Raw genomic sequence first — 24,640 nt, 5'->3', positions numbered from 1 at the left:
TCCCAGCCCTTTTCAGACACCGCTTCCTGTAGATGTCTTTTATGGCAGGAAGTGGTGCTCCGGCGATGCGCTGGGCAGTTTTCACGACCCTCTGCAACGCCTTCCGGTCCGAGGCAGAGCAGTTCCCGTACCAGACTGTTATACAGTTGGTCAGGATGCTCTCGATGGTGCAGCGATAGAAGTTCACCAGGATGTCTGAGGACAGGTGGTTCTTCCTCAGAGTCCTCAAGAAGAAGAGGCGCTGGTGAGCCTTCTTGACCAGCTTGGCACTGTTACAAGAATATTTTTCTTTCTATTGTTTTCTATTATTTTAAGTTAAGCAGGACAGAGTTCTTTTAAAGAAAGATTTACTTATATTCTCAAAAGTTAAGCATGACAGGCTTCTGTTTAAGAAAGAGACCTGTTTTACTGTGTTAATGTTGTCATTTTGAGCTAAAAATAAATAGCTAAATGATCATTTGTTTCACATGTGTTGATATCACAAAGAATAGAATATGCATCTACTTAAATCAACTTCAAGTCAAATGGTTAAAAAAAATAATTTCACACACAAAAAAAGAGCTAGAAAATTCACCACACTGGGAAGGGTGAAGACAACTGGGTCGCCCGGTCCTGGCCACGAGGTGTCCCTTATTTATTTTTCAGGGAGTTGGCAACCCTATTTGAGACCCCTGCTATAAATAATGAGACACATGAAATGGCTCTGTTTCTTTAAGAGTCACGTGTGTTCCTTCGTAGCCTAGGAGAAGTTTTGTTTACTTCCGGGTTGTTCGAGTCGAAAATAACAGAAGGGTACCAACACGCCCACAGGCGCGGATCAAAGCGGATTAAAGTACCGCAGAGATGGCAGGCGAAGCTGAAGATGACATTCCGGGTAAATATCAGTCATTGTCGCCTCTTCTGGCTCTCAGAGAACCGTTTGTATTGTAAAATATTCTTTAACTGTAATGTTCACCTTCGGCTAGCTTCAGGCTAACGGAAAGTTAACCTCATGATATTGCATTTCTCCTCCCGTTATTCTGTTTTACTCTACACGAGTGCTTTAGCTATTAAGGTCAAATAGTTTTTATGAATTTTTTCCTCATCATTCCTCACTTTGAATCACTTTGATAGTGATTAATTATCAAGTATCTTTTTTCCCCTGTCCTGATATTTTCATATTTTATTGTCGATGCCAATGTTCAACTCTACCACATGTCAAAGGTGTTTTTTTTTGTAGTCAGTTGCATTTACGCTCAAACAGTAAAAGGAGAGGTAAAAATAAAAACGGTCTTACTATGGTAAATGGTAAATGGCCTGCATTTGTATAGCGCTTTTCTAGTCCCTAAGGACCCCAAAGCGCTTCATACTACATTCAGTCATTCACCCATTCACACACACATTCACACACTGGCGATGGCAAGCTACATTGTAGCCACAGCTGCCCTGGGGCGCACTGACATAGATTGTTTTAATTTCATGAAAGTGCTTCTTATGCATATCCGTGTCTATAATAACACTAAAGCAATAAAGCAATAGCAAACAATGCATAATTTTTTATATTTTGATACAAAATACATTTTGTTTTCTCCCCCCTTTTTGTATTATTGTGTTTCTTTTACTCTGTTTTCTTTGATGAAGGAATAAAGTAAGTAAGTAATAAATGACCCCATCCAAAGAACATTTTTACAAAATCTGTAACCCTTTAAAAACGTTTATGTCATTTTTTTTCAGTAACAAATAATGCCAAGTATTCAGATCTGCAGCACTCAAATTTGAACGTTTTCCTCCTCTTCTTTTTTATGCAGACTAGATCTTTTCCAAGTGGAAAAATATGTTATTCCTGAATACATATTTTGGCGTAGACTTCTTGTTTGAGAAGACAAGACATTTGAAGACTTCACATTGTGTTAACTTGACTCTTTGGCTAATTTTTAATTAATGTGAAAAAAATGTAACCAAAATGATGCTAGTTAAATGGTAAAAACTACTAAATAAACATTTTGAGTTAGTTTAGTGTCTTAGTTTTGGTTTATTTGTTGGGATTATGCAAAACTTTAAAATATCCAAGATGCAAGCAACAAGTATGCACATAGCCATAAACCACGTAAACAAAAATATATACTGTAAGTTACTATGAGAAGAGAACTGAAATGAGAAGATTGTCTCAAAATGTTAGCTTAATAACTTGAAATTTCGAGTCAGGTATGAAAAACACAATTTTGAGTCATTAATTAAAAATTTTCAAATACTAACCTCAAAATTTGAATTATGCATAGCAAAAGCAGTTTCTGTTTTTTAGTGGAGGACACAAGCCTCTATAGACTGTCCACACGTGTCCACGTGTGGACATGTTCAGGATCTGAAAATTGAAGTCAAGACGTAGAGTGCATCAAACCTCCTTTCTTTTTAATGGCCATCTAGGCGGTAATGCTTGTAGTTATAAATCAAAGCTTCCTTATAAAGGAGTCTATGAGAAAATGAACCTGCTCCTCCCTTGATTTCTTACCTCAGTAAACACTTTTCTGATGAATTCTCTGAGCTCCAATGCTTACTTAATTTGGTAAATTATGGTCATTATCAGAATCAGAAAGGAGGATGAAGCAAGTTAGGACCTTAATTTTGACTGACAAGTTGAAATCATATGAGCACGCTGTGTCCTTTGGTGTCACAGTCAGATCGTTCCACAGCAAATTACGTCTGGATGGAAAAAAAAATTACTCAGCTTGAGGTTTCACTAACACTAGACTGACATCAAGGTGGCTCCATCCATCCATCTTTTATATAAAGGGCTGAAACATCACATTTGGTGTGGTTAAACTTGAAAATTAATCCAAGTTGGTGATTGGTTTTTTTGGTCTCTTCTTACAGAATCGGGGGCAGTTTTCACTTTTGGAAAGAGCAAGTTCGCTGACAACATTCCAAGTAAATTTTGGCTTAAAAATGACATCCCACTCAGAATAGCGTGCGGCGATGAGCACACCGCCTTAATAACAGGTGAGAGCCCCTCCTATGTTCCAGGTAATACTCATTTACGTGTTTGTACACTGCTGACAAACGTGAAAGCTGGAAATACTGTTTTGATTTAGTTTCACTTGCGCTGTCCTCTTAAAATATGTCTGCTCTAACATATCAGAACTGATATGTTTTCTCGGTTTTGTTTAGATGTACAAAAATTAGATTTATTAAAAAAAAAAAAAAGATAAATACATTAACCTCCATTTTAAGATTTGGATTATTTTTTAATGTTGTGCTTTACAATATTAACCTACTGTCATTTTTAAAATACAAAAGTATTTTTACTCTTTACTTTTGTTTGTATCTACATGTTTACAAAAAATATATATTGTATCAGTCAAGTAAGTCAAAATTTCAATACATTTCTTCAATTTAAATTTTAGTTTAATTTCATGGTTATCTTTTGGAGGGGATTTTTACAATTACGTACAATTACTTAATTTGAGGAAAAGCTTTCTTTATTATCCAAATTAGATTTTCAGCTTTTTTCTCTTATCTTTTTTTATTATTTTGTTTTGTGACTGTAACTGAATCCAGCCCCGTGTCACTTTAAAATGAATCCTGCTGAAACATCACAGAGTCCCTTTCAGGAGATTTTCTCTGTGTCTTCACAGAAAATGGGAAGCTCTTCCTGTTTGGTAGCAACAACTGGGGCCAGCTCGGCCTTGGCTCCAAAGTGACTGTCAACAAACCCACCTGTGTCAAAGGTTGGTCTTTATGGCACCTTCTCACTGTTTCAGTTCTAAAAAAAAAAGTTATAGAGGATGAGTAGTGCCACTGAAAGCTGCTTTCAGCCAGTTTAAACAGGCAGTGAGGAGGGAGTCCCTGAAGAGGAGGAGACAAAGCCTTCAAATAAAGTGTGACTTTGTTGTAAATATAATCTCAGTCTAGAGGGCTAATAATCTGCTTAAATCTGGAGGGACATTAGCTGAGAAACAGTAAGTGCCACTCCTCAGATACAGAGAAAAGGATGTGTCCTGTATGAGGTTTGTTTAAGTGTGAATTTAATCTGAAAATTACTTTAAAAAGAAAGGATCATTCTTACTGGAAATAGTTGTTCAATACAGAAAATCTAAATGTAATAAATAATCCTAGAAATTAAACTCAAGTCTGATTAATTCTATTTTCTGGTGATTTTAGTTTTTTGGTCATTAGTAGATGGAGGGAGCTGGGCCTCAAAATTTATGCAATGTCTATGTTGGAAAAGTTCTATATAATATTAAAAATGACCACAAGTCTTTAATAAATTTTATAACAGTTTGGAATTATTGTATTTTGCATTGAATTGTACTGAGAACACTTTGTTTTTCTTCATGAATCTTTTCTAAAGTTATCAAAAGATGATGAGGTAAGCTGCGCTCTCCAGATTACCGTTCCCATAGTTTTAAATTTCTTTGTGATGTTTCAGCCCTGAAGTCTGAGAAAGTTCAACTGGTGGCTTGCGGGAGAAACCACACGCTTATCTGCACAGGTCAGTGTTTAGTGTTCACAGCTGTTTTCTTTCAAGTGCTGATGAATATTAAACACGCTTGTGTTGATGTGTGTCTGTAGCCCAAGGGAAGGTGTATGCCTCAGGTGGGAACAGCGAGGGTCAGCTGGGGCTTGGAGACTGTGATGAGAGGACTTCCTTCAAGAGACTTGATTTTTTTGATTCACAAGGACCAATCAAGATGCTTGCTGCGGGTTCGAACACCTCAGCAGCTCTCACCGGTAAGATCCACACAACACTGTAATTCAGCTGTTAGCTCTGATCACAGCTAATCAGAGCTTAACTGCCAGTAAACATTAAGGGAAGTCATATAATAAATGTAAATTAAATGTTAGTTAATTTTCATTTTAAGGTTTTTGATCATTTTTGATGTATATTTCATAATTGTGCCTACATCTACACTAAGATATGCAGTTTTTGTATTGTTTTATTCATTGTATATGTATTTTATCTTACTTTATTTAATTGTAAATTATATTTTTGCTATTTTTTGTTAGTGTAATGAGATTAAAAACATTAAAATTTTTAATGTATGTTTTTTTTACCTTGGAATTTAATTATATAAATATATATTGAAGATTAAATGAAATTAAAATTAAATATATACATATATCATACATATTGTACTACTGGATGTTCGATTTTATTTTTTAGACTTTGCTCATAAATTAGATTTAAAGTAAAAAAATATCTAAAAACATTATTGATTTAAAATTATTTTTTTAAACATTCATGTTTTTATATTTTTTGTATTTTGTTTAAATTTGAATTTCATCTGTATATTCTGTATTTTCTGCAGCATCTAAAAAAAAAAAAAAAAGATAATTTCATGAAATTCATTTGTAATTAAATTATAGTTATTCTGTTATCAAATGAAAAATTTGGTTAACAAAATTGAAGTAAAAAGATTCCTTATGTTTTAGAAAATGTTGCAAGTTTAAAACTGAAGTGTAGAAGAGAGAACAAAGTGTCGTTAACAGATAAATGTGTTCCCAAAATAAACGTAATCTCTTTATTTATTTCTTTTCCAGCGAGTGGTAAACTCTTTATGTGGGGTGATAACACAGAGGGTCAGATTGGTTTGGGTAAGGAGAGTCAGGTGTCATCACCCCAGGAAGTCAGTGTAGGCCGACCAATCAGCTGGGTCTCCTGCGGGTACTACCATTCAGCTTTAGTGACAGGTGAGTAGAGATAGGTCCCAAATAACCATTCATCACTTTGCAGTGAGCCTGCAAATCGCACATGGTTACAGATAGCATAAGGAACATGGGTGACAGTGGCTAAAATATAAAAGAATAATTCTCACACGTGTGTATTTATACTAATGTAAAAATCAGAACAATAAAAGGTTTTTGTTAATGCAAGTTAATTGGCAAAAGTATCTTATTTCCATAGATTTTCATTCACCATATTATTTTATAATTTAAAAAATCAAAACTCCATTGTTCATTTAAATTTAGGTGTTTTGATTTTTGCATATAAATATTATTATAGAATTTAACATATTTTAAAATCAAGTGACACTTTTTTAAAAAGTTTTTTTAAGTTTAACCAGAATTTTGTTTCCCCTATTCGTTCTGGACCTAAAACCAGTGGATAGCTCTGAGTATTTCCTATTTTTGTTTTCCAAGTGGATGGCGCTCTGTACACATTTGGCGAGCGGGACAGCGGAAAACTGGGTTTGGGCACCCACCAGCTTCCAGGGCACCGAGTGCCTCAGCTGGTGAAGAGCATCAAGGAGCCAGTGACGCAGGTGGCCTGTGGGGGTGGACATACAGTGGCACTCGCAGGTAAATGTCTGATGACAGCAAATAAGACATGTTATTTATTTATTTCCTTTAAATAACTAACTGAGAATAATATTCTCAGTTGGTTTCCCCCTTCCTTCAATCTTACTAAAAAGTTACAGAATGCTCTCAAACAGGGGAATAAAATACTGCAGCATGCTGCAAACGCCTCTGATTGTGTTGGTTTCTTTCAGAGGGAAGTGTGTACACGTTCGGCCTCGGTCAGTTCGGACAGCTCGGCCATGGGACATTCATCTTTGAGTCCCGGGTGCCGCGTTTGGTTGAGCACTTCAAGAAGGGACGAGCCTGTCAGGTGGCCTGTGGAGAAAACCACACCGCTGTCATTACAGGTAAATCTCAGCTCGGTTCATTAATGCCGAGCTTCTCATTGACAACAGAGTTGAACAGAAGAGGTTCTTCACGGATCTGATGTCAGAAATTTTAATCTTTTTTTTTTTTTTTTTAGAAGACGGGTTGCTATACACGTTTGGAGATGGCAGACATGGAAAACTTGGTCTGGGGGAAGAAAACTTCACTAACCAGTTTAAACCAACGCTGTGCCTGCGATTCCTGAAGTATAATGTTCAGGGAGTAAGTGTTTCATACAGACAGGTTTACATTTGTTCATGCAGTAGAACTTAAAATAATGTATAGGAATTATTTAATTAGGCTTGGAGATACTTCATAAGTTTAAAGGCAATGTAATTTTATTGTCGCATTTCTTATATCTTTTTAATTTTTTGTCTTCACTTTTTACATTAAAAAAAATTATGTTCGTTTTTCAATTTTTATTCATAATTGCATATATAACATAAAATATATAAAATTTTAAATGAGTTTTACCTTTTAAAATTTTTTTATTTTTTTGTAAAGCACTTTGAGTGCTCAGAGTAGAAAGTGCAATATAATAACCATTCCATTTGTCTTTTTTTTTTACCTTTTATACTCTTTAAATACATAATTTAAAAAATTATGTATATTTGTGTCAGTTTTGTGTCAATTTTTAAAATGTGTTATTATTTTTTTAATTACAAAAATCCTAAATACATACATATATAAAAATATAAAATTCATTTTATATTTTAAAAACATTTATTTATTTATAATCATATATATTTTCTATTTTTGTGCATTTCTGGGTGACTTTCATGCATGCAAATACTTTAATTTGGTTGCTGACGTGTCCAGGCGATGTGCGGCGGATGTCACATGGTGGTGCTGGCTCGGCCGAGGGCCCGGGGAACCGGTGAGGTCACGCTGGAGGATGACGATGTGACGGAAAATTTCCTGGAGAAACCATATGTGGAACTGCTGGGTAACACAGTTGACTCATCTACGCTGCAGAGGAGCCTCTCAGCCCGGGTTCGCAGGAGGGAGAGGGTGGGTATGAGGACAATGAACGTGACACTTTTTATAGTTTATCTGCAGATAACAGTTCGTTTCTAAAGAAGTTCATGGGTTAATATCGCTCATTGGCTAAACCCTCTGATTCAGGAGCGATCTCCAGACCAGTTTGGCACCATGTTCCGCACGCTGCCTGCCATGACACCAGGTAACCTCCTCCCGCCACTGACAGCCTCCAGCCAGACCATACCACCACGACTGGCTCCGCCTGAGGTGATCCACGGAAAGGTGCTCAATGGCACTTACCAGCACAGGAACGAGGAGTCGACCCACCAGGGTACCTACTTCATCTGCACCGCCATTGCCTCATCCTCTTTCTGTTACATCAAAGTTTTGGAAAATATTATTTGCATTTTTGTTAGACTTTGGGGAGGTTGTTGTCTTTTTTTTTTGTCTCCTTGAGTCACATCTCTGATAAATCCTATCCCTTTGGCTTCCTCAAGATCCCTTATTCATTTTTATGAAAACAGACACCTGTACGGTATATGTTTCTAAGACCTAGAAGCACTAAGATGAAGTTGGGAAAAATGAGAATGTGAGCTCTGTATTTTTGACATTTGACAATTGGTGTTCATGTCGTTCATGCCCTTTCCCTGAAAGTTAAATGAGTTTCTCTTGATCTCAGGGTTTTCTGCAGATTTGAAATCTGTAAATAAAGAGGTCAGATTCTCAAAATCTTGATTTTTTTTAAAAACATCTTACGTATTTGTTCATCTTTGTCACTATGTGATATTACCTGTATCTGGAAAGCTGCTGCTGAAGATAATGCTGTCCTGTTTTCAGAGCTGGCAGGTGGGGAGACAGACAGTGTTGTGGAAAGTCTGACAGACACTGACAGCGTGAGAGGTCTTGGAGAAACCAGAGACTTCCTCAACATGGTAAGAGATCAATGACATCATCTTAAATGTTGCTCAGAAAAAAAGACAAATATAACATTTTGCTGCTGATTTCATCTCTGCTCCTTCCTGACAGACTCATGTGATGAAGATAGACCCCAGTGATAAAACCCTCACGCTGTCTCCAGTTCAAAAGGTAACTCAAACTCTTACTTTGTGTGCTATGTCCTTTGATGTTTCTGCATGTCTCTTCCTCTCTAATGCATGCCTCTTTTTTCCATCCTTTTCTTGCTTTCTTGCACCGAGGATAGAGGAAGGGTAAGAATGGTAAGGCTATAAAAGAACAGAGTCAAAGAAAGCAGAGAAAGCTCTCAAAGCAGAGCAGTTTCTCTTCCACTTCGCTGTCTTGTAAGAGTGAGGCTGCCTCTCCCCTCCGGGTGTTACCCACTGAACTCCTGAGGAGTCGTAGCACTCGTACTCAGGGCCCGCAGAGCCCCCAGAGACATCAGAAAAGCAACCAGAACAAGGTGAATCTGATCTTGGCTGTAGAGGAGTTGCAGGAGAGGCCCAGTAAAAACAAACCTACAAGCATCAGGGACATAAATAAGGCAGCATCCAAAGAGCAACAAATGCAAGTTCACAGTAAAAGCCAGGTGATAGGGGTTCACAGGAAGCTGGCAGCAGACTCAAAACAAAGTCCAGAAACTATGAAGAAAAGTTTAGATTTCAACTCTAAATCTGCTAAAGTTGAGAAAGTGAAGTCTAAGCCTGTGAGGGTTAAAAGCAAACCCACAGGAATCAGTTCACCAGGTAAACTCAGTCATACAGACTCAGCAAGCTTTCACCTGAGTGACACTTTGGATGAAGAGAGCATAGTGGGCTCTCAGCAGGTTTCTGAGGTGAAAAAAATCCCCAAATCTAAAGAGAAGAAAACAGATTTGTCTAAGAAAAACAAGAATGAAAAAAACATGAAAGAAGCTCAAATCAAAAAAGGGTCAGAGGTTCAGGAAAAGTCAACAGATCTCAGCCTGCTTGTTGGAGCTGCTTCGCTCGCTGCAGGAGCAGCTTTGATCCAAGCTGGAAGACGATTAAGCTCCACATCCCTTTCTGAGAACAGTTGTGCTGTACTTAAAGAGGGTGTGACTAAATCACTGAGTGAGGAATCTGAATCTTACGCTGCCAATTTTAGCCACAGATCTGCTGTCAGCATCAACATCATACCCGCACCTGAAAGTCCTGAAATGAGGACAATCTCAGATCAAAGTGAACAGCAGATGGACTCTGCCGCAATCAAAGAGGAAGAGGAGGATAATGACGAAGAGGGTGAAGAGGAAGAAGGGCAGACAGATGCAAAAGTAAGCGAGGAAGAGGAGGATGTTAGTCACATTATTAAGAAAGTGGCAGAGAACACTGAGGATGAAAAAGAGAGTGACACTCTTCACTCTGGAGAGAAGTCAGACAGCGATGTAGATGAGGAGGAGGATGAGAGCAATGTTGTGGTAGAAGATGAAGAAGAGGAGGAGGAAAAGAGTGGAGTAACAGAAAGTGAAAGCAAAACAGAGACTGAAGAGAAAGACAGAAACGGAGGTGATGTAGAAGAAGAGGAGTCGGAGGAAGAGGAAAGTGAGGAAGGGTCAAGTCACGAAACAGAGAGCAAACGTGGAGATACTGAAAGTGACTTGGAAGAAGGGGACGAGGAAGAAGAAGGGAGTTTGGAGAGTGAGGGTGAAGAAGATGAGGTTGAAAGTGAGTCTGTGAGGTCTTCAGAGAGAGAAGAAAGTGAGGAAGAGAGGGAGACCGAAGAAGGAGAAGATGAAAAAGAGGAGGAAGAAAAAAGTAGTGCTGAAGAAGTAGAAGAGAGTAGTGAAGAGGAAAACAGTGAAATTGAGGAAGAAGAGGAGGCGGAGGAACAAAGTGAGGAAAAGGAGGAAGAGACAGAGGATGAGGAGGAGGAAGAAGAAAAAGAAGAGGATGAACAAAGTGAGGAGAAGGAGGAAGAGACAGAGGATGAAGAGGAGGCAGAAGAAAAAGAAGAGGAAGAAAGTGAGGAAAAGGAGGAAGAGACAGAGGATGAGGAGGAGGAAGAAGAAGGAGAAGAGGAGGAAGAAAGTGAGGAAAAGGAGGCTGAAGCGGAAGATGAGGAGGACCAGAGTGAGGAAGAAGAAGACGAGGAAGAGAAGGAAGATGAAGAAGAAGAAGAGGAGAAGGTTGTCAAAAAGAAAAGGTCTGCTGAAGTGAAAAGACAAAGTGCTAAATCAGCAACTAGAAGCAAACTAAGGTTAGGGGTCAAAGGTCAGGCGGCAGGTGAGTCAGAGGAGTTCTGGGATGATGTTTTACCTCAATACCTCAATCTGAAATAATAAGGGCCCTTATATCAATATTATTGATTTATTGAATAACAGGAAATGGACACGATCAAAGTCTGAAAAGTAAAAAAAATAAATAAATATTGTTATAAAAATGGCCATACTAGAAAAGCTTGATACAGGTCACATTACTTTTTCTGTATAAATAGTTAAAACTACATTGTATTCAGTTTTGTATGAGATTACTCAGTTAATTAATTAACATAACCAAAACAATGTCAGGAGAATAAATTGTATATTTTTATATAAAGTTTTGTCATCTGCAAAGAAAATCACTAAAATACATTTATGTAAGAGAAGGGAAGACAAAGTGGATTAGCCAGACAGTTAAGCCAGTTATATTTTTAAAATGTCCAGTAATAGATCTTTGTAGATGTATGAAACATTAGACATTTAAAGTCAATATCACATAGTTTACATTAGTGAATTAGCATGTAATATTGACCCTTTCGAAATGCACGACAAGCAGTGTGGATGTGACTGAACAATAGAAGGCAGGTAGCTTAAAAGATCAAGTATCCATGCTAATGCTGGTGAAATAAGGATTCAATGTCTTGGTTAAAATTGCCTTGCAGGCAGTACTTAAATGCAAAAGCACAACAGATGTGGATTTCACATAATTATTTTTGTTTTTCAGTATTTAATTTTTTATTGACCTTATTTTTTCCTAGTAAGATATTATTCTTTCTCTTTTTGCACCTGGAGACTATCTGAGCTTTCATGTTCTACACAAATTTCCATGTGTTTATCATCTATCTTTTGTGTTTGCCAAAACTACTTAAGTAGAATTTTCAGGTATCTGTACTTGAATCAAGTTGTTGTTTTTTTTTCAGATAACTTTTTATCTTTACTCCCTACATTTTTAAACAAATATCTGTACTTTCTATTCCTTACATTTTCAGAACGTCACTGTGCGCCTTCAAACATCAAACCGATTTGAGGCTAAACAATAACACATGAGAGGAAATCCAATTTGTAATCACCAGAGCATGCGCCATAGTGAGGGGTTTAAGTTCGGGCCTGTGGTTTATTTGGAGCAACACCAGGACGAGTGCAGGTGTCCATGAGTTGTGGTTGCATTATTTCTGCATCTAGGTAGTGCTATAAAGGAGGGGTAATTTCAAATGCAGCATTTCTACCAGTAAACATCAGCAAACACAAACTGTTTGTGTCTACAGTTTGTCACAGTGTGTTGTTAGCCAAAGGTCCAGACACTGTATTTCACAGGGAGAGAAAAGAAAGAGCTAACTTCACTAAATGATGGAAATAGATAAGGAAGACAGGAGGTTATATTTATAAGTACGGACTGCTCAGTGGTATTTGGTAATTTTTTTTCATATTGTGAAGCATGCTGCAAAGCAAACTAAGCTAGATTATCTGTGTTAGTTAAAGGTTGCATTAAAATAATCTAGTGCAGGATAAGCTGGTTAGCGTTCAGTAAGGTGATGTTATGAATTTGAAGTTAAGTTGATGAAGTTTAGATTCATTCACTGAATTCCACCTCTATATTGTTTAGTATAGAGACAGCATAAACAGTGCTGACAGCAGAGAACAGCAGGGCAACTCATAAAATATCTTCTTACATTTGTTGAATTCAGTTCTCCACAGAGAGCAGTAAACCTCAGAGCAGTAGCCCAGATCAGTTGATCACAGCCTGTACACTCAGAAAATATACTGGAGCCCACAATAGAAATTGTGATTCTTTTCCCCACACTGAGCCAATTAGGGCTGCTCGATTATGGCAAAAATGATAATCACGATTATTTTCACTGAAATTAAGATCTCGATTATTTGACGATATTTATTTAACAATAACAATGTATTGAATAATGACTTTAAAGATTGTCAAAAAATAATATAAAATAGTGTGCAAATACTGATAACAGTGCAAATGTTTGCAATATAAAAAATTAATGAAAAATGAGTTCTGACTCCGCGAACCCATAATGTTTCCACACCACTGAAGTTTTTTTTACCTCTCTTTTCAACCAACGGCAGTCACTCTCCTCTCCAAATAACTTCTGCTTAGCTTTCCGAGCTTCCCTCGGGTCCTCTTAATCAGCGGTCCCCAACCCCCGGGCCTCGGACCGGTACCGGTCCGTGAGTCGTTTGGTATGAGAGAGTTGAGGCTCAGGTGTGAAATGTATAGTTTTCAGGGTTTTTATCGGTTTTCAGCGTTATTTTGTTATTGTTTTTATCGTTTACTCGGTTTTCCTTGGTCTTTTCACATGTGTTATGAATAAATCTTCTTTTTTTTGGTACCGGTACTAGTTTTATTTTGTTGTATTTATCCGCGACACCTTAAAGGCCGGTCTGTGAAAATATTGCTGGGCATAAACCGGCCCGTGGCGCAAAAAAGGTTGGGGACCGCTGCTCTTAATTGTTGTGACACGTGTTCGAAATGCAGAGACGTGCGCTCGATTTGCCACACGGAGCAGCGCGAGAGTAAAGCACGAGGGAGGGGCTAATAATCGGCTCAGTCATTTTTAATGATCGTTGAAAGCCCAGATCGTAATCGTGATTACAATTCGATTAATTGAGCAGCCCTAGAGCCAATGCAACCTATTTTAGGGTTTCACTACCTACTGAATCCCACTTTCACCCCTGAGTGTACTCATTTTCTGCTTAGAGGCAAAGTCATTTTGTACAATGGAAGCAAAAGAAAATAGAGCTATTTTTGTTTCCTTCTTTTTCTCTGCTTATTTTCTCATTTTCAATTAAGATTTAAACTAAAGTTTGCATTCTCATTTATTAATATTTTATTATTACATTAATACAGCACAAGCTTCAGTTAGCTTTGCACAAAAATCGCTAGTAGAAACGTCCTTCAAAGAGGTACTTTTTACTTTCTTACTTTGAATACATTCATAGCCAGTACTTTTTCACTTTTACTTCAGTAAAGAAGTTAAATCAGTACTTAAGTACAGAATGTTTGTCCTTTTTCCACCTCTGGAATACACAAGCTTCTTTGTGTTTATCTGAATTTTATGTTTTCATTCTGAAACAGCTGGAACATTTGCATGTACTGTGCCTTTCCCTCTTACATGTTAACCACACCATCTTTTTGATTTCATATATTATGAATGTGTTTCTTTATAGCTTTCTGAACCCTTTCTCTCATAACGTTGTGTTGTTTTGGGCTGCTTTTGTATTTCCATCCAGCCTTTTGCTTTTGGTTTACAGCAATGCTTACTCATGTTTGTCTTAAGTATTGATTTAAATGCTTTTTGGTTTACTTATATTTCCTTGGAAGCCTTTTCTTTTTGCTTCTGCTTCTGCTCAGTTATGCATGGCTCTTGCAACCAGAACTCTCTGAATTTCCAGTATTATGACTAATAGAGTACCCAAATATTCTTCAAACCTTCAGCCTTAATCTTTGTCTTGCTCAAATTTAAATATTTTATCTGGAATTATTTATGTTGCTATTTCTATTAATTTGTATTTGTAATAAATATTTGTGTTGCATTACAATGTGTTTTTTTTTTAATGTATTATGACATAGGACATTTGTTAAAGTAGGTCTTAATGATACTTAATAGTCACAATTGTTTGTGTACATTCACTACTAAACAAGATTGTATTAGTTATTTAGACCAGGCTGACATCTGCTTCTGCTTCCATCTCATACGTAATTGCATGCCAAAATCTTTCATTTTTGTAAATGTAAGTTTCTTCTGAGAAATTAAAAAAAAAACTCTCAAAAAAACAATCTCAGTGGAAAAAAGGCAAAATTCAATGAATGTTAACCATTAGACTGTTGTATTTATTGTATCCAGTATGTCTTGCCCTGTTATATTTTGATATACCTTTATTAGTCCCACAAGGGGAAATTTCATAAGGCTGCCGACCTATTGCACGCAATGGCGGCGCCATCTTACCCTCCGACCATACATACATTACACAAAACATCACATGGGGAAGACAGGTCAGAGAGGTATAACAATGGAAAATGCACCACATGAGGAAAGATAAGGAGAAAAAAATAACTCCCCCCAGACTAACACCTCTGCACATAGCACATGAAAAAACTCTTAATACACCAAAGAAACACATGACAAGCAACAGGGGTGGGTAAAGGGGTGAGAGACAGCCGATTTAGACAGTACATCCGGGCCTGCAGCCTGTGCACTGGCCTCCCTGATCCACTGTCAGCATCGGATTAAGCGTCGAAGGCGTTTGGAAAGGGAGGGGGGATGAGTGTGTGCATATCAGTGTATATGTATGTGTGTGCGTGTCCACAGTTCAGCTGAGACAGTGTCCTTCGCCCTGCTAGGCTAAGTAAACAGTCTTCCAGCCAACCCAGGTGGTCTTGCATGGAATGGGAAGGAACAGACTAAACACAGTCGTTATCAGGGTGTTTTTGATCGGCTCCAGCCTTGAGACCGCAGCTGGCACCAAAGGGGTATCCGCATGAAGTGATGGTGGTTTTTACTTTAGTGCGAACAGGTCATATGAATTTCAAAGCAGTTCTACAGTCCAACACTGGTCTCTCAATCTCCTGTTGGAGAGCCGCGAGCTTCGTCATACTTGCGTTCTGTGATGTTGTCATTTCTTGTGCTCCACGAGCCGATTCTGAGAACTCGCGGCAGTGTGCCTCCCCGAGATGTCATCCAATTTGCGCCCAGAGATGTTATTCCAAGCTAGCCCTTCCGAGATGTATCCAGTCTGCAGTCAGAGATCTTATCCTGAGTATTCACAGCAGCCGTAGCCTCTCCAAGATCTTATCCGTGCTGCACTCAATGAGCCCATTTTGAGAAACTCACGCCTCTCCCATCGTTCCAATCCCAGCGGGCAGCCTTGTGGGGGTTTGAACAGCCGGTTCCGCTTCCTTAATTCTTCGATAAGTCAGGGCCATATAATGCCATATAATGCCTGGAAAAGACTACAGCGAATCATGTGGCTTTTTTCTTTCTCTTTCTCTTGTTTTTAAGGCACTACACAGCTCTCCAGCTGACACAGCTGATAAATAGGATGGTATCGTGAACCTTAATTGATACTACGATATACTATTAAGTATATTGTGTTTGAGTGTTATTTAAAATCTATTTTAAATAACACTCAAACATTTTTTAAAATTAATTAATTTTTTTGAAGGACGTCTTTCTACTGAAACACATTTTATAAGATTTTCGGTGGAAATAGTAGTGGTTATAAACAGGTTCTTTGTGGGACACCATGTTCATTACATGCAAGTTAGGTTAAGGACAATCACGTATGCAGATAATACCTGATTAGCAGGGTCAGTGGGAGTTTTATAGTATATTCTTTGAAAGATAATAAATAAATAAAATTAGTTTAGAAGAAAGTCACTCAAGTACTTTGAATACACATCGAATATTTAATTTATTTTATTTAATCTCTCACTACTTTATTCTTTTTTCAAATTTTGGGGGGATTCAAGCAGTATATCATTAAATAGACAAAAATTGAAAAACAACTGTCATGACTCTGCAGGGCACAAAAGCCCATCGGGCTATATGATAACCCGACAGGCGAGGCTGAGATAGATTTTGGTCGCCCGACCAGAGATATCTGTAGCTCCGGGACGTCGGGCTAGCGATTTTGCAAGCCCCGAAGAGGAAGATTTTTTTTTTCTTTGGGAGGTAGCTGAGACCAAGAGCTGAGCTAATGAAGAGGAAACATTTGACTTTATGATGCAAATATTTAACTGAATTATAAGAAAATCTGCCTTTTTCAGCCTCAACTGTCAAAAATATCACAGTGGACACTGACAAACTCACAAACTCACTTTGTCAGTAAGGTGCCAGACTAGCATATTTCAGAAAATGATGATGTGAGGAAAATCTGTTCCTCTGTTTCAGTGTCTGGTGTGTTCGGGATAAGATAAGGTTTGACCTGTTTCGTCTAGTGATGATGCTGTTTTAGTGTAGAGTAATACGTCTAATTCTAGCATCACTATAGTCTTTTCCAATCATTCCTTGCTTGTCAGTTAATTCAGCTGGCAGAGCTTATATTTTATTCTGTATAGTAAAAACATTAGCATCAAACTAGAAAGTGCATATTTTTCATGTCCTTTACTTGTTCTTTATTTTAAAGAACAAAGGAAAGGACAAGAACTGAAAAAAATGCTTTCCATTCATTGCAAATCGAAAGCAGTTTTTTTTTCTTCAACTTAAATAAACTCATGCCTTTGTCTTGTTGTTATTGGAATCTGCTAATATTAACCAAGCAAGGCCTCAGTCACACAGACCTAGAGACTGGATTTGTAGCCACAGGTCCTGAAAAAAGGTGAATTCCACTACTAGGTGGTGAGTGGTATCTAGAGGTTGCTGGCAGTGTTGGATCAAAAACCTTGTGATTGCTTTTGTCACTTGTGAGTTATGGTGATCACCAGTAATTTCCAGGGAAGATGCCAAGTTGTGTGCAAACACTTGCAAACCAGTCCCAAAGCAATAGTAAAACTGTAAAAAAAAAAAAAAAGTATTACATAAACCAGATAGCGAGACCGTTGCCATGGTAAAGCACAACTTTTTTCCTTTGAAGGTGAATGGTCTGCATTTCTGGTTTGTGTCACACACTTGACAGTTTCACTACCACTCATCAAATAGTTGGTGAGTGACCAATTAATGTCTTCTTTAGTGTCTTCCTTGCAATCTGCAGGTGATCTGCTAGCAGCTAAAACAATGACAAGGGTGTTTTCATGGTAGCACATACTGACTTTTCCGTAGCAACCAGAAGTTGTGAGAGAATCACAGACAAATCTCTAGGCCTATGTGGCTGAGGCTTAAAACTGCTTATGACTAAATATTTTTCATGTCCTTAATGCTCCTGTTTTTGCAGGACTTGACAAAAGGGTTTGCTGAGACATGGACCAAAGGCGAGGAACAAGGTCAAGAGGAAGAAGAAGGAGAGGAGGAAGATGATAAGGTTGATGATGATGACGAGTTGGAGGAAGACGAGGAGGAGAATGACACACTGTTGTCCTCGACAGAGAAACCAGTAGAAGAGACCCAGAGTTGTGTAAATAAGTAGCACTAAGTTGAATATCGGGCATCTTTGGTTTTTGTTGGTTATTTGTGATTAAGATGGATTAACATGTGAAATGTGATCTTCCCTGAAGCCCAAAGAGGTGAAAGAAGAGCATGTGCCTGATGGACAGCAAAGAGGTGACTGATTTTATCCTTAGTCAGCTGCATGTTTGATGAAAAATCTAAGTAAAGACGGTTAAAAAGAAATTAAAAAGACAAGACAGATAACAATAATGTCTGGTATTACCAGCAGCTGAAATCAGTGAGCAGCCCAATATCAAAGAAGAAAAGACACATGAATATACCACATCAGCCAACGGGGAGGTAGATGGAAACTCCAAAAACCAGCCGGGCTCCAACAAAAAGGTACAATAACTGTGAACATTGGATATATTCTTTGTACTGTGCCTTCAAAACACTCTCAGAAAATAAACTTTATTTTGCCTGTATGGGCACAACACTCCTCACTATGGGATTACCTCTATGGTGCTGTTTTTTTATGTGTTTTTAACATTCATTGTTTGAATTTCAAGCGACAGTTATAGTGGGGCAAAAAAGTATTTAGTCGGCCACCGATTGTGCAAGTTCCCCCACCTAAAATGATGACAGAGGTCAGTAATTTGCACCAGAGGTACACTTCAACTGTGAGAGACAGAATGTGAAAAAAAAAATCCATGAATCCACATGGTAGGATTTGTAAAGAATTTATTCGTAAACCAGGGTGGAAAATAAGTATTTGGTCAGTAACAAAAATACAACTCAATACTTTGTAACATAACCTTTGTTGGCAATAACAGAGGTCAAACGTTTACTATAGGTCTTTACCAGGTTTGCACACACAGTAGCTGGTATTTTGACCCATTCCTCCATGCAGATCTTCTCGAGAGCAGTGATGTTTTGGGGCTGTCGCCGAGCAACACGGACTTTCAACTCCCGCCACAGATTTTCTATGGGGTTGAGGTCTGGAGACTGGCTAGGCCACTCCAGGACTTTCAAATGCTTCTTACGGAGCCACTCCTTTGTTGCCCGGGCGGTGTGTTTTGGATCATTGTCATGTTGGAAGACCCAGCCTCGTTTCATCTTCAAAGTTCTCACTGATGGAAGGAGGTTTTGGCTCAAAATCTCACGATACATGGCCCCATTCATTCTGTCCTTAACACGGATCAGTCGTCCTGTCCCCTTGGCAGAAAAACAGCCCCATAGCATGATGTTTCCACCCCCATGCTTCACAGTAGGTATGGTGTTCTTGGGATGCAACTCAGTATTCTTCGTCCTCCAAACACGACGAGTTGAGTTTATAGCAAAAAGTTCTACTTTGGTTTCATCTGACCACATGACATTCTCCCAATCCTCTGCTGTATCATCCATGTGCTCTCTGGCAAACTTCAGACGGGCCTGGACATGCACTGGCTTCAGCAGCGGAACACGTCTGGCACTGCGGGATTTGATTCCCTGCCGTTGTAGTGTGTTACTGATGGTGACCTTTGTTACTTTGGTCCCAGCTCTCTGCAGGTCATTCACCAGGTCCCCCCGTGAGGTTCTGGGATCTTTGCTCACCGTTCTCATGATCATTTTGACCCCACGGGATGAGATCTTGCGTGGAGCCCCAGATCGAGGGAGATTATCAGTGGTCTTGTATGTCTTCCATTTTCTGATGATTGCTCCCACAGTTGATTTTTTCACACCAAGCTGCTTGCCTATTGTAGATTCACTCTTCCCAGTCTGGTGCAGGTCTACAATACTTTTCCTGGTGTCCTTCGAAAGCTCTTTGGTCTTGGCCATGGCGGAGTTTGGAGTCTGACTGTTTGAGGCTGTGGACAGGTGTCTTTTATACAGATGATGAGTTCAAACACGTGCCATTCATACAGGTAACGAGTGGGGGACAGAAAAGCTTCTTACAGGAGACGTTACAGGTCTGTGAGAGCCAGAGATTTTCCTTGTTTGAGGTGACCAAATACTTATTTTCCACCCTAATTTACGAATAAATTCTTTACAAATCCTACCATGTGGATTCATGGATTTTTTTTTCACATTCTGTCTCTCACAGTTGAAGTGTACCTCTGGTGCAAATTACTGACCTCTGTCATCATTTTAAGTGGGGGAACTTGCACAATCGGTGGCTGACTAAATACTTTTTTGCCCCACTGTATAACCTTTGTGTAAAAAACACACCTTTTCAAAGCACTAAGGACTGTGTGAGAAAGCCAGAAAAAATCCACACAGGGCAGGAAAGCAAAGGTTCCACATAGGTTCAGTCCAAAACCATGTTGTTGTGAGGAGACAGTCATTAAACTGTCTCCTGCCATTGAAACCTAGAAGACACTGCACAAATATCATTTTTTAGTGGTTGGGAACATAAAACATATATATCTTTCTAGTCCTTGAAAAGTTTTATGGCATTACCTTAAGGTCTAATCAGCCTTAGAGCATACATTAGTGTAAATTGTACCTGTGTCTCACTGTATAGTTTTAAAAATTATAGAAGAAAGTAAACACACAAGGAAAGAAAAGACAAAAAATCAAATGTGAAATGTTTAAACTATCAGCTGAACAGATGTGCAGATGAAAGTAGTATGAAAACGCCGGGTTAGAGTTCTGAATCCCATTTTTAAAAACCTCAGTATGTTGACCAGTGTTAACTTTGACAGCAAATTTTGATTTAGTTTTATTTTTAGTCTTTTCACTAAAACGTAGTTTAGTTTCAATCATAATATAGACATTCAAATTCTTTTAATTTTAGTCTTTGCATAATCCTTAACCTACTTTACATGTGATAAACAGAAAGGTAATTAGAGTTAATTATCTCATCTTTGCCCTCGCAGCTCTCGCTCTTTAGACGACTTTCGTCCTCCAGGCCCAAGCAGACAAATGACAGAGATCAAACCTCAGTGCAGGGCCTTGCCAGCGGAGACCAAGCTATCCAGGGAGAACCTCCATCTCCGGCTGCTGCCATCAGTGCTGTGACTCACCAAGGTCGAGCTCCGCAGCAGTCTGGCTCCAGAGGACCTCGCTCTGGAGCCTGCACTGTGCTATAATTCCATGAAAAAAACTCTCAGATGGCCTCAGTAATCAGAAGAAGAGCAGAGTGTGAACAAGCTAATTAGCTGCAGATTCCCTCAGTGATGCACAGCATCATCAGCAAATACACTAATCAGAACAGACACAAACAGAGAAACTGAATCCTTCCTTCTTATAAACAGTACAAACTTACCACAAACTCATTTTGACTGAAGTCTTCTATTCTGGAAGGTTCTAAGCAAAAGATTGTGGCTGCTCATTAATCCTGGGCACACAGAGGGTAATACAACATCAAACATCCTTCGAAACCTCAAGGAAGCACATTGTTCAGCCAAGAAAACACACAAAAACTTTGCATTTGTTAAAGGATTACTCAACTGTCAGAGACTATAATATGGCTAGGAAAGGTTTTTATTTTTCTGTAAATTATCCTGTCACACCTGAAAACCCTGACACCGCGCTGACTCCAAACAGCAGTGGAAAGAAAAAGTAGAAATTTTGATATGATCCATGTTAGGAAAAAAACACATCTGAATGTTTGTCCAGCCTCAGTCACACAGGTCTGAAGATTGATTGTTGATCCCCTGGTAATCTCTGGTTGCTAGGGAAAAATGAGTGAGTGGTTGCTGGAGGTTCCTGCTAGCCACTTGGAGAAATCAATTGCAAAGAAGGTGCTGCACTAAAAACTTCATCCTGATGTCTTAGGTTGCTAGCATATTGCCGTGGTCGCCTGTAGTTTGCATGGAAAATGCTAACCTATGGGTGACTGTGGCAAGCTGCTTGCAGCCAAACAATTGCAAAGAGATTTTTGGTGCAACACTGTATACGTCTTTGTGATCGCTTTCATATCCATCAACCTTTTGACAACTGGTCAAGGAATACTCATGGTTCTCTAGTGATCAGTGGTTGCCAGGGTGTCACTAATTAGTCTAAATGTCTGTATGACTGGGGTTAGACCTCCTCTAATGGAGTATGGGACCACTTGGTGGCTCCTCAAAGACTCTTAAAGTGGACCTTTTTTCAGATTTTTCTGTTCTTGGCTCTGTGTGATGTCATACGGAGTGGATATCCTTAATATGGTCATCTGTGAGCAAAGAAACTCCACCTACCTGTGGTGAAAACTGTTTGGGAGGGGAGAAAAGCAACCCCTAGTATCTGATAAATAAGGATTATTTTGAACTGTGAATCATGCAAAGCTGCTCTAACAGAGTCGAAGAATAAAAGTTTGGAGGTTCAAGTAATAGAAAAAGGTCAACTTTAAAATGAATTAAAACCACTAAAAACCTTCAAACGGACCTGAGAGTAATGCTTCATAGATGGAGCAGAAGGCAGCTTCTGAGTGATGTATTTTTTTTCTCTTTTCCTAAAAAACAGAAGAAAAAAACACAACTGACTGACTAATCTCTTTATCATATTTTGTGTTTTTTTTGCTAGTTATCAAATGTTTCTGTAAAAGTTTTAAAGGTTTTCCAACCCTTTGATTCCACTTTATTTCCTGTCAATCTAACTCTTTCCGCACTGAAGAGTTTACCTGGAGTATTCCTTTACGTTCTTGTGTTTTACTTTCTGTCCCATGCTTTGGAGTCAGCAGCTGGACGTCCCAGTGAATGTTTTTGTTTTCCTCTCCTGAGCCTGTGTGTGTGTGTGTGTGTGTGTGTGTGTGTGTGTGTGTGTGTGTGTGTAAATAAGATTATTTATTGCTCATCCTGGAGCACATTTGCACTTTTAATATAAAGGTTTCTTAGAGATGCATTACTTTTACATTCTGATCCAATAATCTCATTTAATCTCTTGCTTATGTTGATTTTTTTTTTTAAGTTTGGATTTTTGTGATAATAAAGAATTTTATATAAAGCGACAAAACAGTCTCAGTTTCCCTCCTTTTGTTTTTGTTTCAGTGGGAACATTTGTTGTTTACAAGCACTGTTTTTCATTTATTATTATTTATTATTATTTATTAAGCAGCACTGAAATACTTTTGAAACTCGATGAAAAGAAAATGGATGAAAATGTGAAGTTTGCAAAAGAGGTTAAATGGTAAAAAGCATCTGAGCAGGTGTACATAACAACGTGGCTGGCGAGTTACGATAAAGTGTACGGATAGTCGATCTGCGTCATTTAAAGAGGTAATATCATGACAAGGAGTTATGAGGAGTGAGGACAGGGTTGAACTCGGAGTGAGGTGTTTTTTTTAAGGCTGATATCTGGTAGTAAAAAAAGGGTGAGACAAAATTCAAAACAAATTTTAAACTTGTTTATTTATTCATTATTATATAGCGTTAGCATTGGGAACATGTTTCATGCAGTAAAAGATAACGATAAAACCACAGATCTACACTGATTTGCTATCAAAATCGACAGTGTACTGCACTTACGCCTCACTCTTCATCAAACTTTTTTATTTCCTGATTCAAACCAGCAATGATCAGATAACAAGCATGTCACGCTGGCTGCTCTGAAAAGGACCCACTACTAGTTTGATTTCACTAGAAGAAAGACATTACCTGTGGATTGTGTGTGTGTGTCTCCTCATTTAGCAGACACGCTACAGGGACTCAATAATCTTCATTTGATCTGGACCAGGACTTTTCTCCAGACATGACTGAGGTTTCTATGATGGGTTTTGTGCTTCTTTTGTTTGTGGTGAGTCAACAAAGAATTTTATGTCTTTACAAACTGAACTTTGTTATTTACTTATTACTTATTTATTTTTTAATGGGCTTGATCGGCTTTTTCAGCTAAATTTCTCCCAGACTGAAGAAAGAAGATAAATGGGGCTATTTAATAACATGTGGTTTAGCAGTTTTAGCAGCACCAGAATCACTTCAAACATAAACGAAACTTTAATACTCCTTTTGGAAGAAAACAGGTGGCCTCGATTAGTATTTATTCTCGTGACTGTCTTTATTTAGCTGTAATTATGCCTAGGATGGTGAATACTATATTAGAAGAAAACAAAACACCTCTGTGAGATCAGAAATTCTAGAAAAAGCTGTAAAACAGACTTCAAAGTCTTTTCCCTTCACTTCAAGTATCCTATTGCAACAACACCAAGAAAAGCCAATTGGAATGTGAATTTCACTAAAATTAAATTTGACTGAAACTCCTCAGATGGAAAAAGTAAAACCCAAGACAATTTTCAGGGAAAAATGTTTTTATGTCATGTGTCAGGAAGAGATCCAGAGAGTGATAAAAAACAATGAGAGAAGCCTCACATTTACTGAGTCAAATAATCGATTAAATGCATTTTTGAGGCTGTCATTTTCTATATCTGTATGTATGTTAAAATCACAATAATTATTTTACCAGAACTGAGCAGATAAAAAGTCTGAGAAATCAGACAGTAGAAACTGAGTAAGAGACAAGAGGACAAAAGATAACAACTAAAACTGCTTGTTGACTTTTCTAATTTACTAAGAGCCAGGCTTTCAAACGAATTAAAACGTTGGCTGGGTTTGGTTAATTAATAAGCTGGAGTGGAAGACTGTTGAGGTCAAAAGTCCTCACTGAACATGGTGGATCCTCTTCAGGCAAGTATTACCCAGTATTTCCCAGTATTACCTCGAACCCAAATGTTGAGTTTGCTTAATCCACTGCATCCTGTTTGTCTCCAGTCGCCAGTGTTGGTCAAGTTACTTGAAAAAAGTAATCAGTAACTAATTACTGATTACTTCCCCAAAAAAGTAATCCCGTTACTTTACTGATTACTTTTTTCAAAAGTAATTAATTACTTAGTTACTTAGTTACTTTTTAA

At 38.2% G+C, this 24,640-nt stretch overlaps 2 protein-coding genes across 4 annotated transcripts; both read left to right on the top strand.

Annotated features, from left to right (window-relative positions):
* Positions 1-747: 747 nt before the first annotated feature.
* On the top strand, positions 748-17,818 carry rpgrb (retinitis pigmentosa GTPase regulator b). 3 transcript variants are annotated; one of them, XM_086282115.1, is made up of 15 exons: positions 748-874; positions 2,851-2,976; positions 3,612-3,704; positions 4,406-4,468; positions 4,549-4,707; positions 5,518-5,667; positions 6,118-6,276; positions 6,468-6,623; positions 6,743-6,864; positions 7,462-7,653; positions 7,768-7,954; positions 8,461-8,555; positions 8,650-8,709; positions 8,825-16,728; positions 17,681-17,818. In XM_086282115.1, the coding sequence occupies exons 1-14, from the start codon at positions 844-846 to the stop codon at positions 10,871-10,873; spliced, it is 3,642 nt and encodes a 1,213-aa protein (XP_086138241.1). In that variant the 5' UTR covers positions 748-843; the 3' UTR covers positions 10,874-16,728; positions 17,681-17,818. The 3 variants fall into 3 exon arrangements, with proteins under 3 accessions (XP_086138241.1, XP_086138240.1, XP_086138243.1); XM_086282114.1 differs by having other exon boundaries at positions 6,740-6,864; XM_086282117.1 differs by having other exon boundaries at positions 6,740-6,864; positions 8,825-10,817; positions 17,681-17,811.
* Positions 16,740-22,858, top strand: LOC147301754 (uncharacterized). Its single transcript, XM_086282118.1, has 4 exons — positions 16,740-17,860; positions 17,961-18,006; positions 18,119-18,234; positions 20,691-22,858. The coding sequence occupies exons 1-4, from the start codon at positions 17,654-17,656 to the stop codon at positions 20,901-20,903; spliced, it is 582 nt and encodes a 193-aa protein (XP_086138244.1). The 5' UTR covers positions 16,740-17,653; the 3' UTR covers positions 20,904-22,858.
* The last annotated feature ends 1,782 nt before the right edge of the window (positions 22,859-24,640 follow it).

Source organism: Aulonocara sp. 'chitande type north' Nkhata Bay, linkage group LG23, assembly GCF_057382095.1.
Source record: "Aulonocara sp. 'chitande type north' Nkhata Bay isolate Kocher_YH1m ecotype deep benthic linkage group LG23, A_spYH_male_GT1.1, whole genome shotgun sequence".
In the NCBI taxonomy this organism is placed as follows: Eukaryota; Metazoa; Chordata; class Actinopteri; order Cichliformes; family Cichlidae; genus Aulonocara; species Aulonocara sp. 'chitande type north' Nkhata Bay.
This window is presented reverse-complemented; position numbering and strand designations above follow the sequence as displayed.

Bases quoted from the DNA above. Each gene is read 5' to 3' on its own strand.
- rpgrb (XM_086282114.1), top strand. From the start codon at position 844: ATGGCAGGCGAAGCTGAAGATGACATTCCGG. The intron at 7,955-8,460 runs GTACCTACTTCA...TCCTGTTTTCAG, and splicing joins CGAGGAGTCGACCCACCAGG to AGCTGGCAGGTGGGGAGACA. The intron at 8,710-8,824 runs GTAACTCAAACT...CACCGAGGATAG, and splicing joins CGCTGTCTCCAGTTCAAAAG to AGGAAGGGTAAGAATGGTAA.
- LOC147301754 (XM_086282118.1), top strand. From the start codon at position 17,654: ATGTCCTTAATGCTCCTGTTTTTGCAGGACTTGACAAAAGGGTTTGCT. The intron at 17,861-17,960 runs GTAAATAAGTAG...TCTTCCCTGAAG, and splicing joins TAGAAGAGACCCAGAGTTGT to CCCAAAGAGGTGAAAGAAGA. The intron at 18,235-20,690 runs GTACAATAACTG...TTGCCCTCGCAG, and splicing joins AGCCGGGCTCCAACAAAAAG to CTCTCGCTCTTTAGACGACT.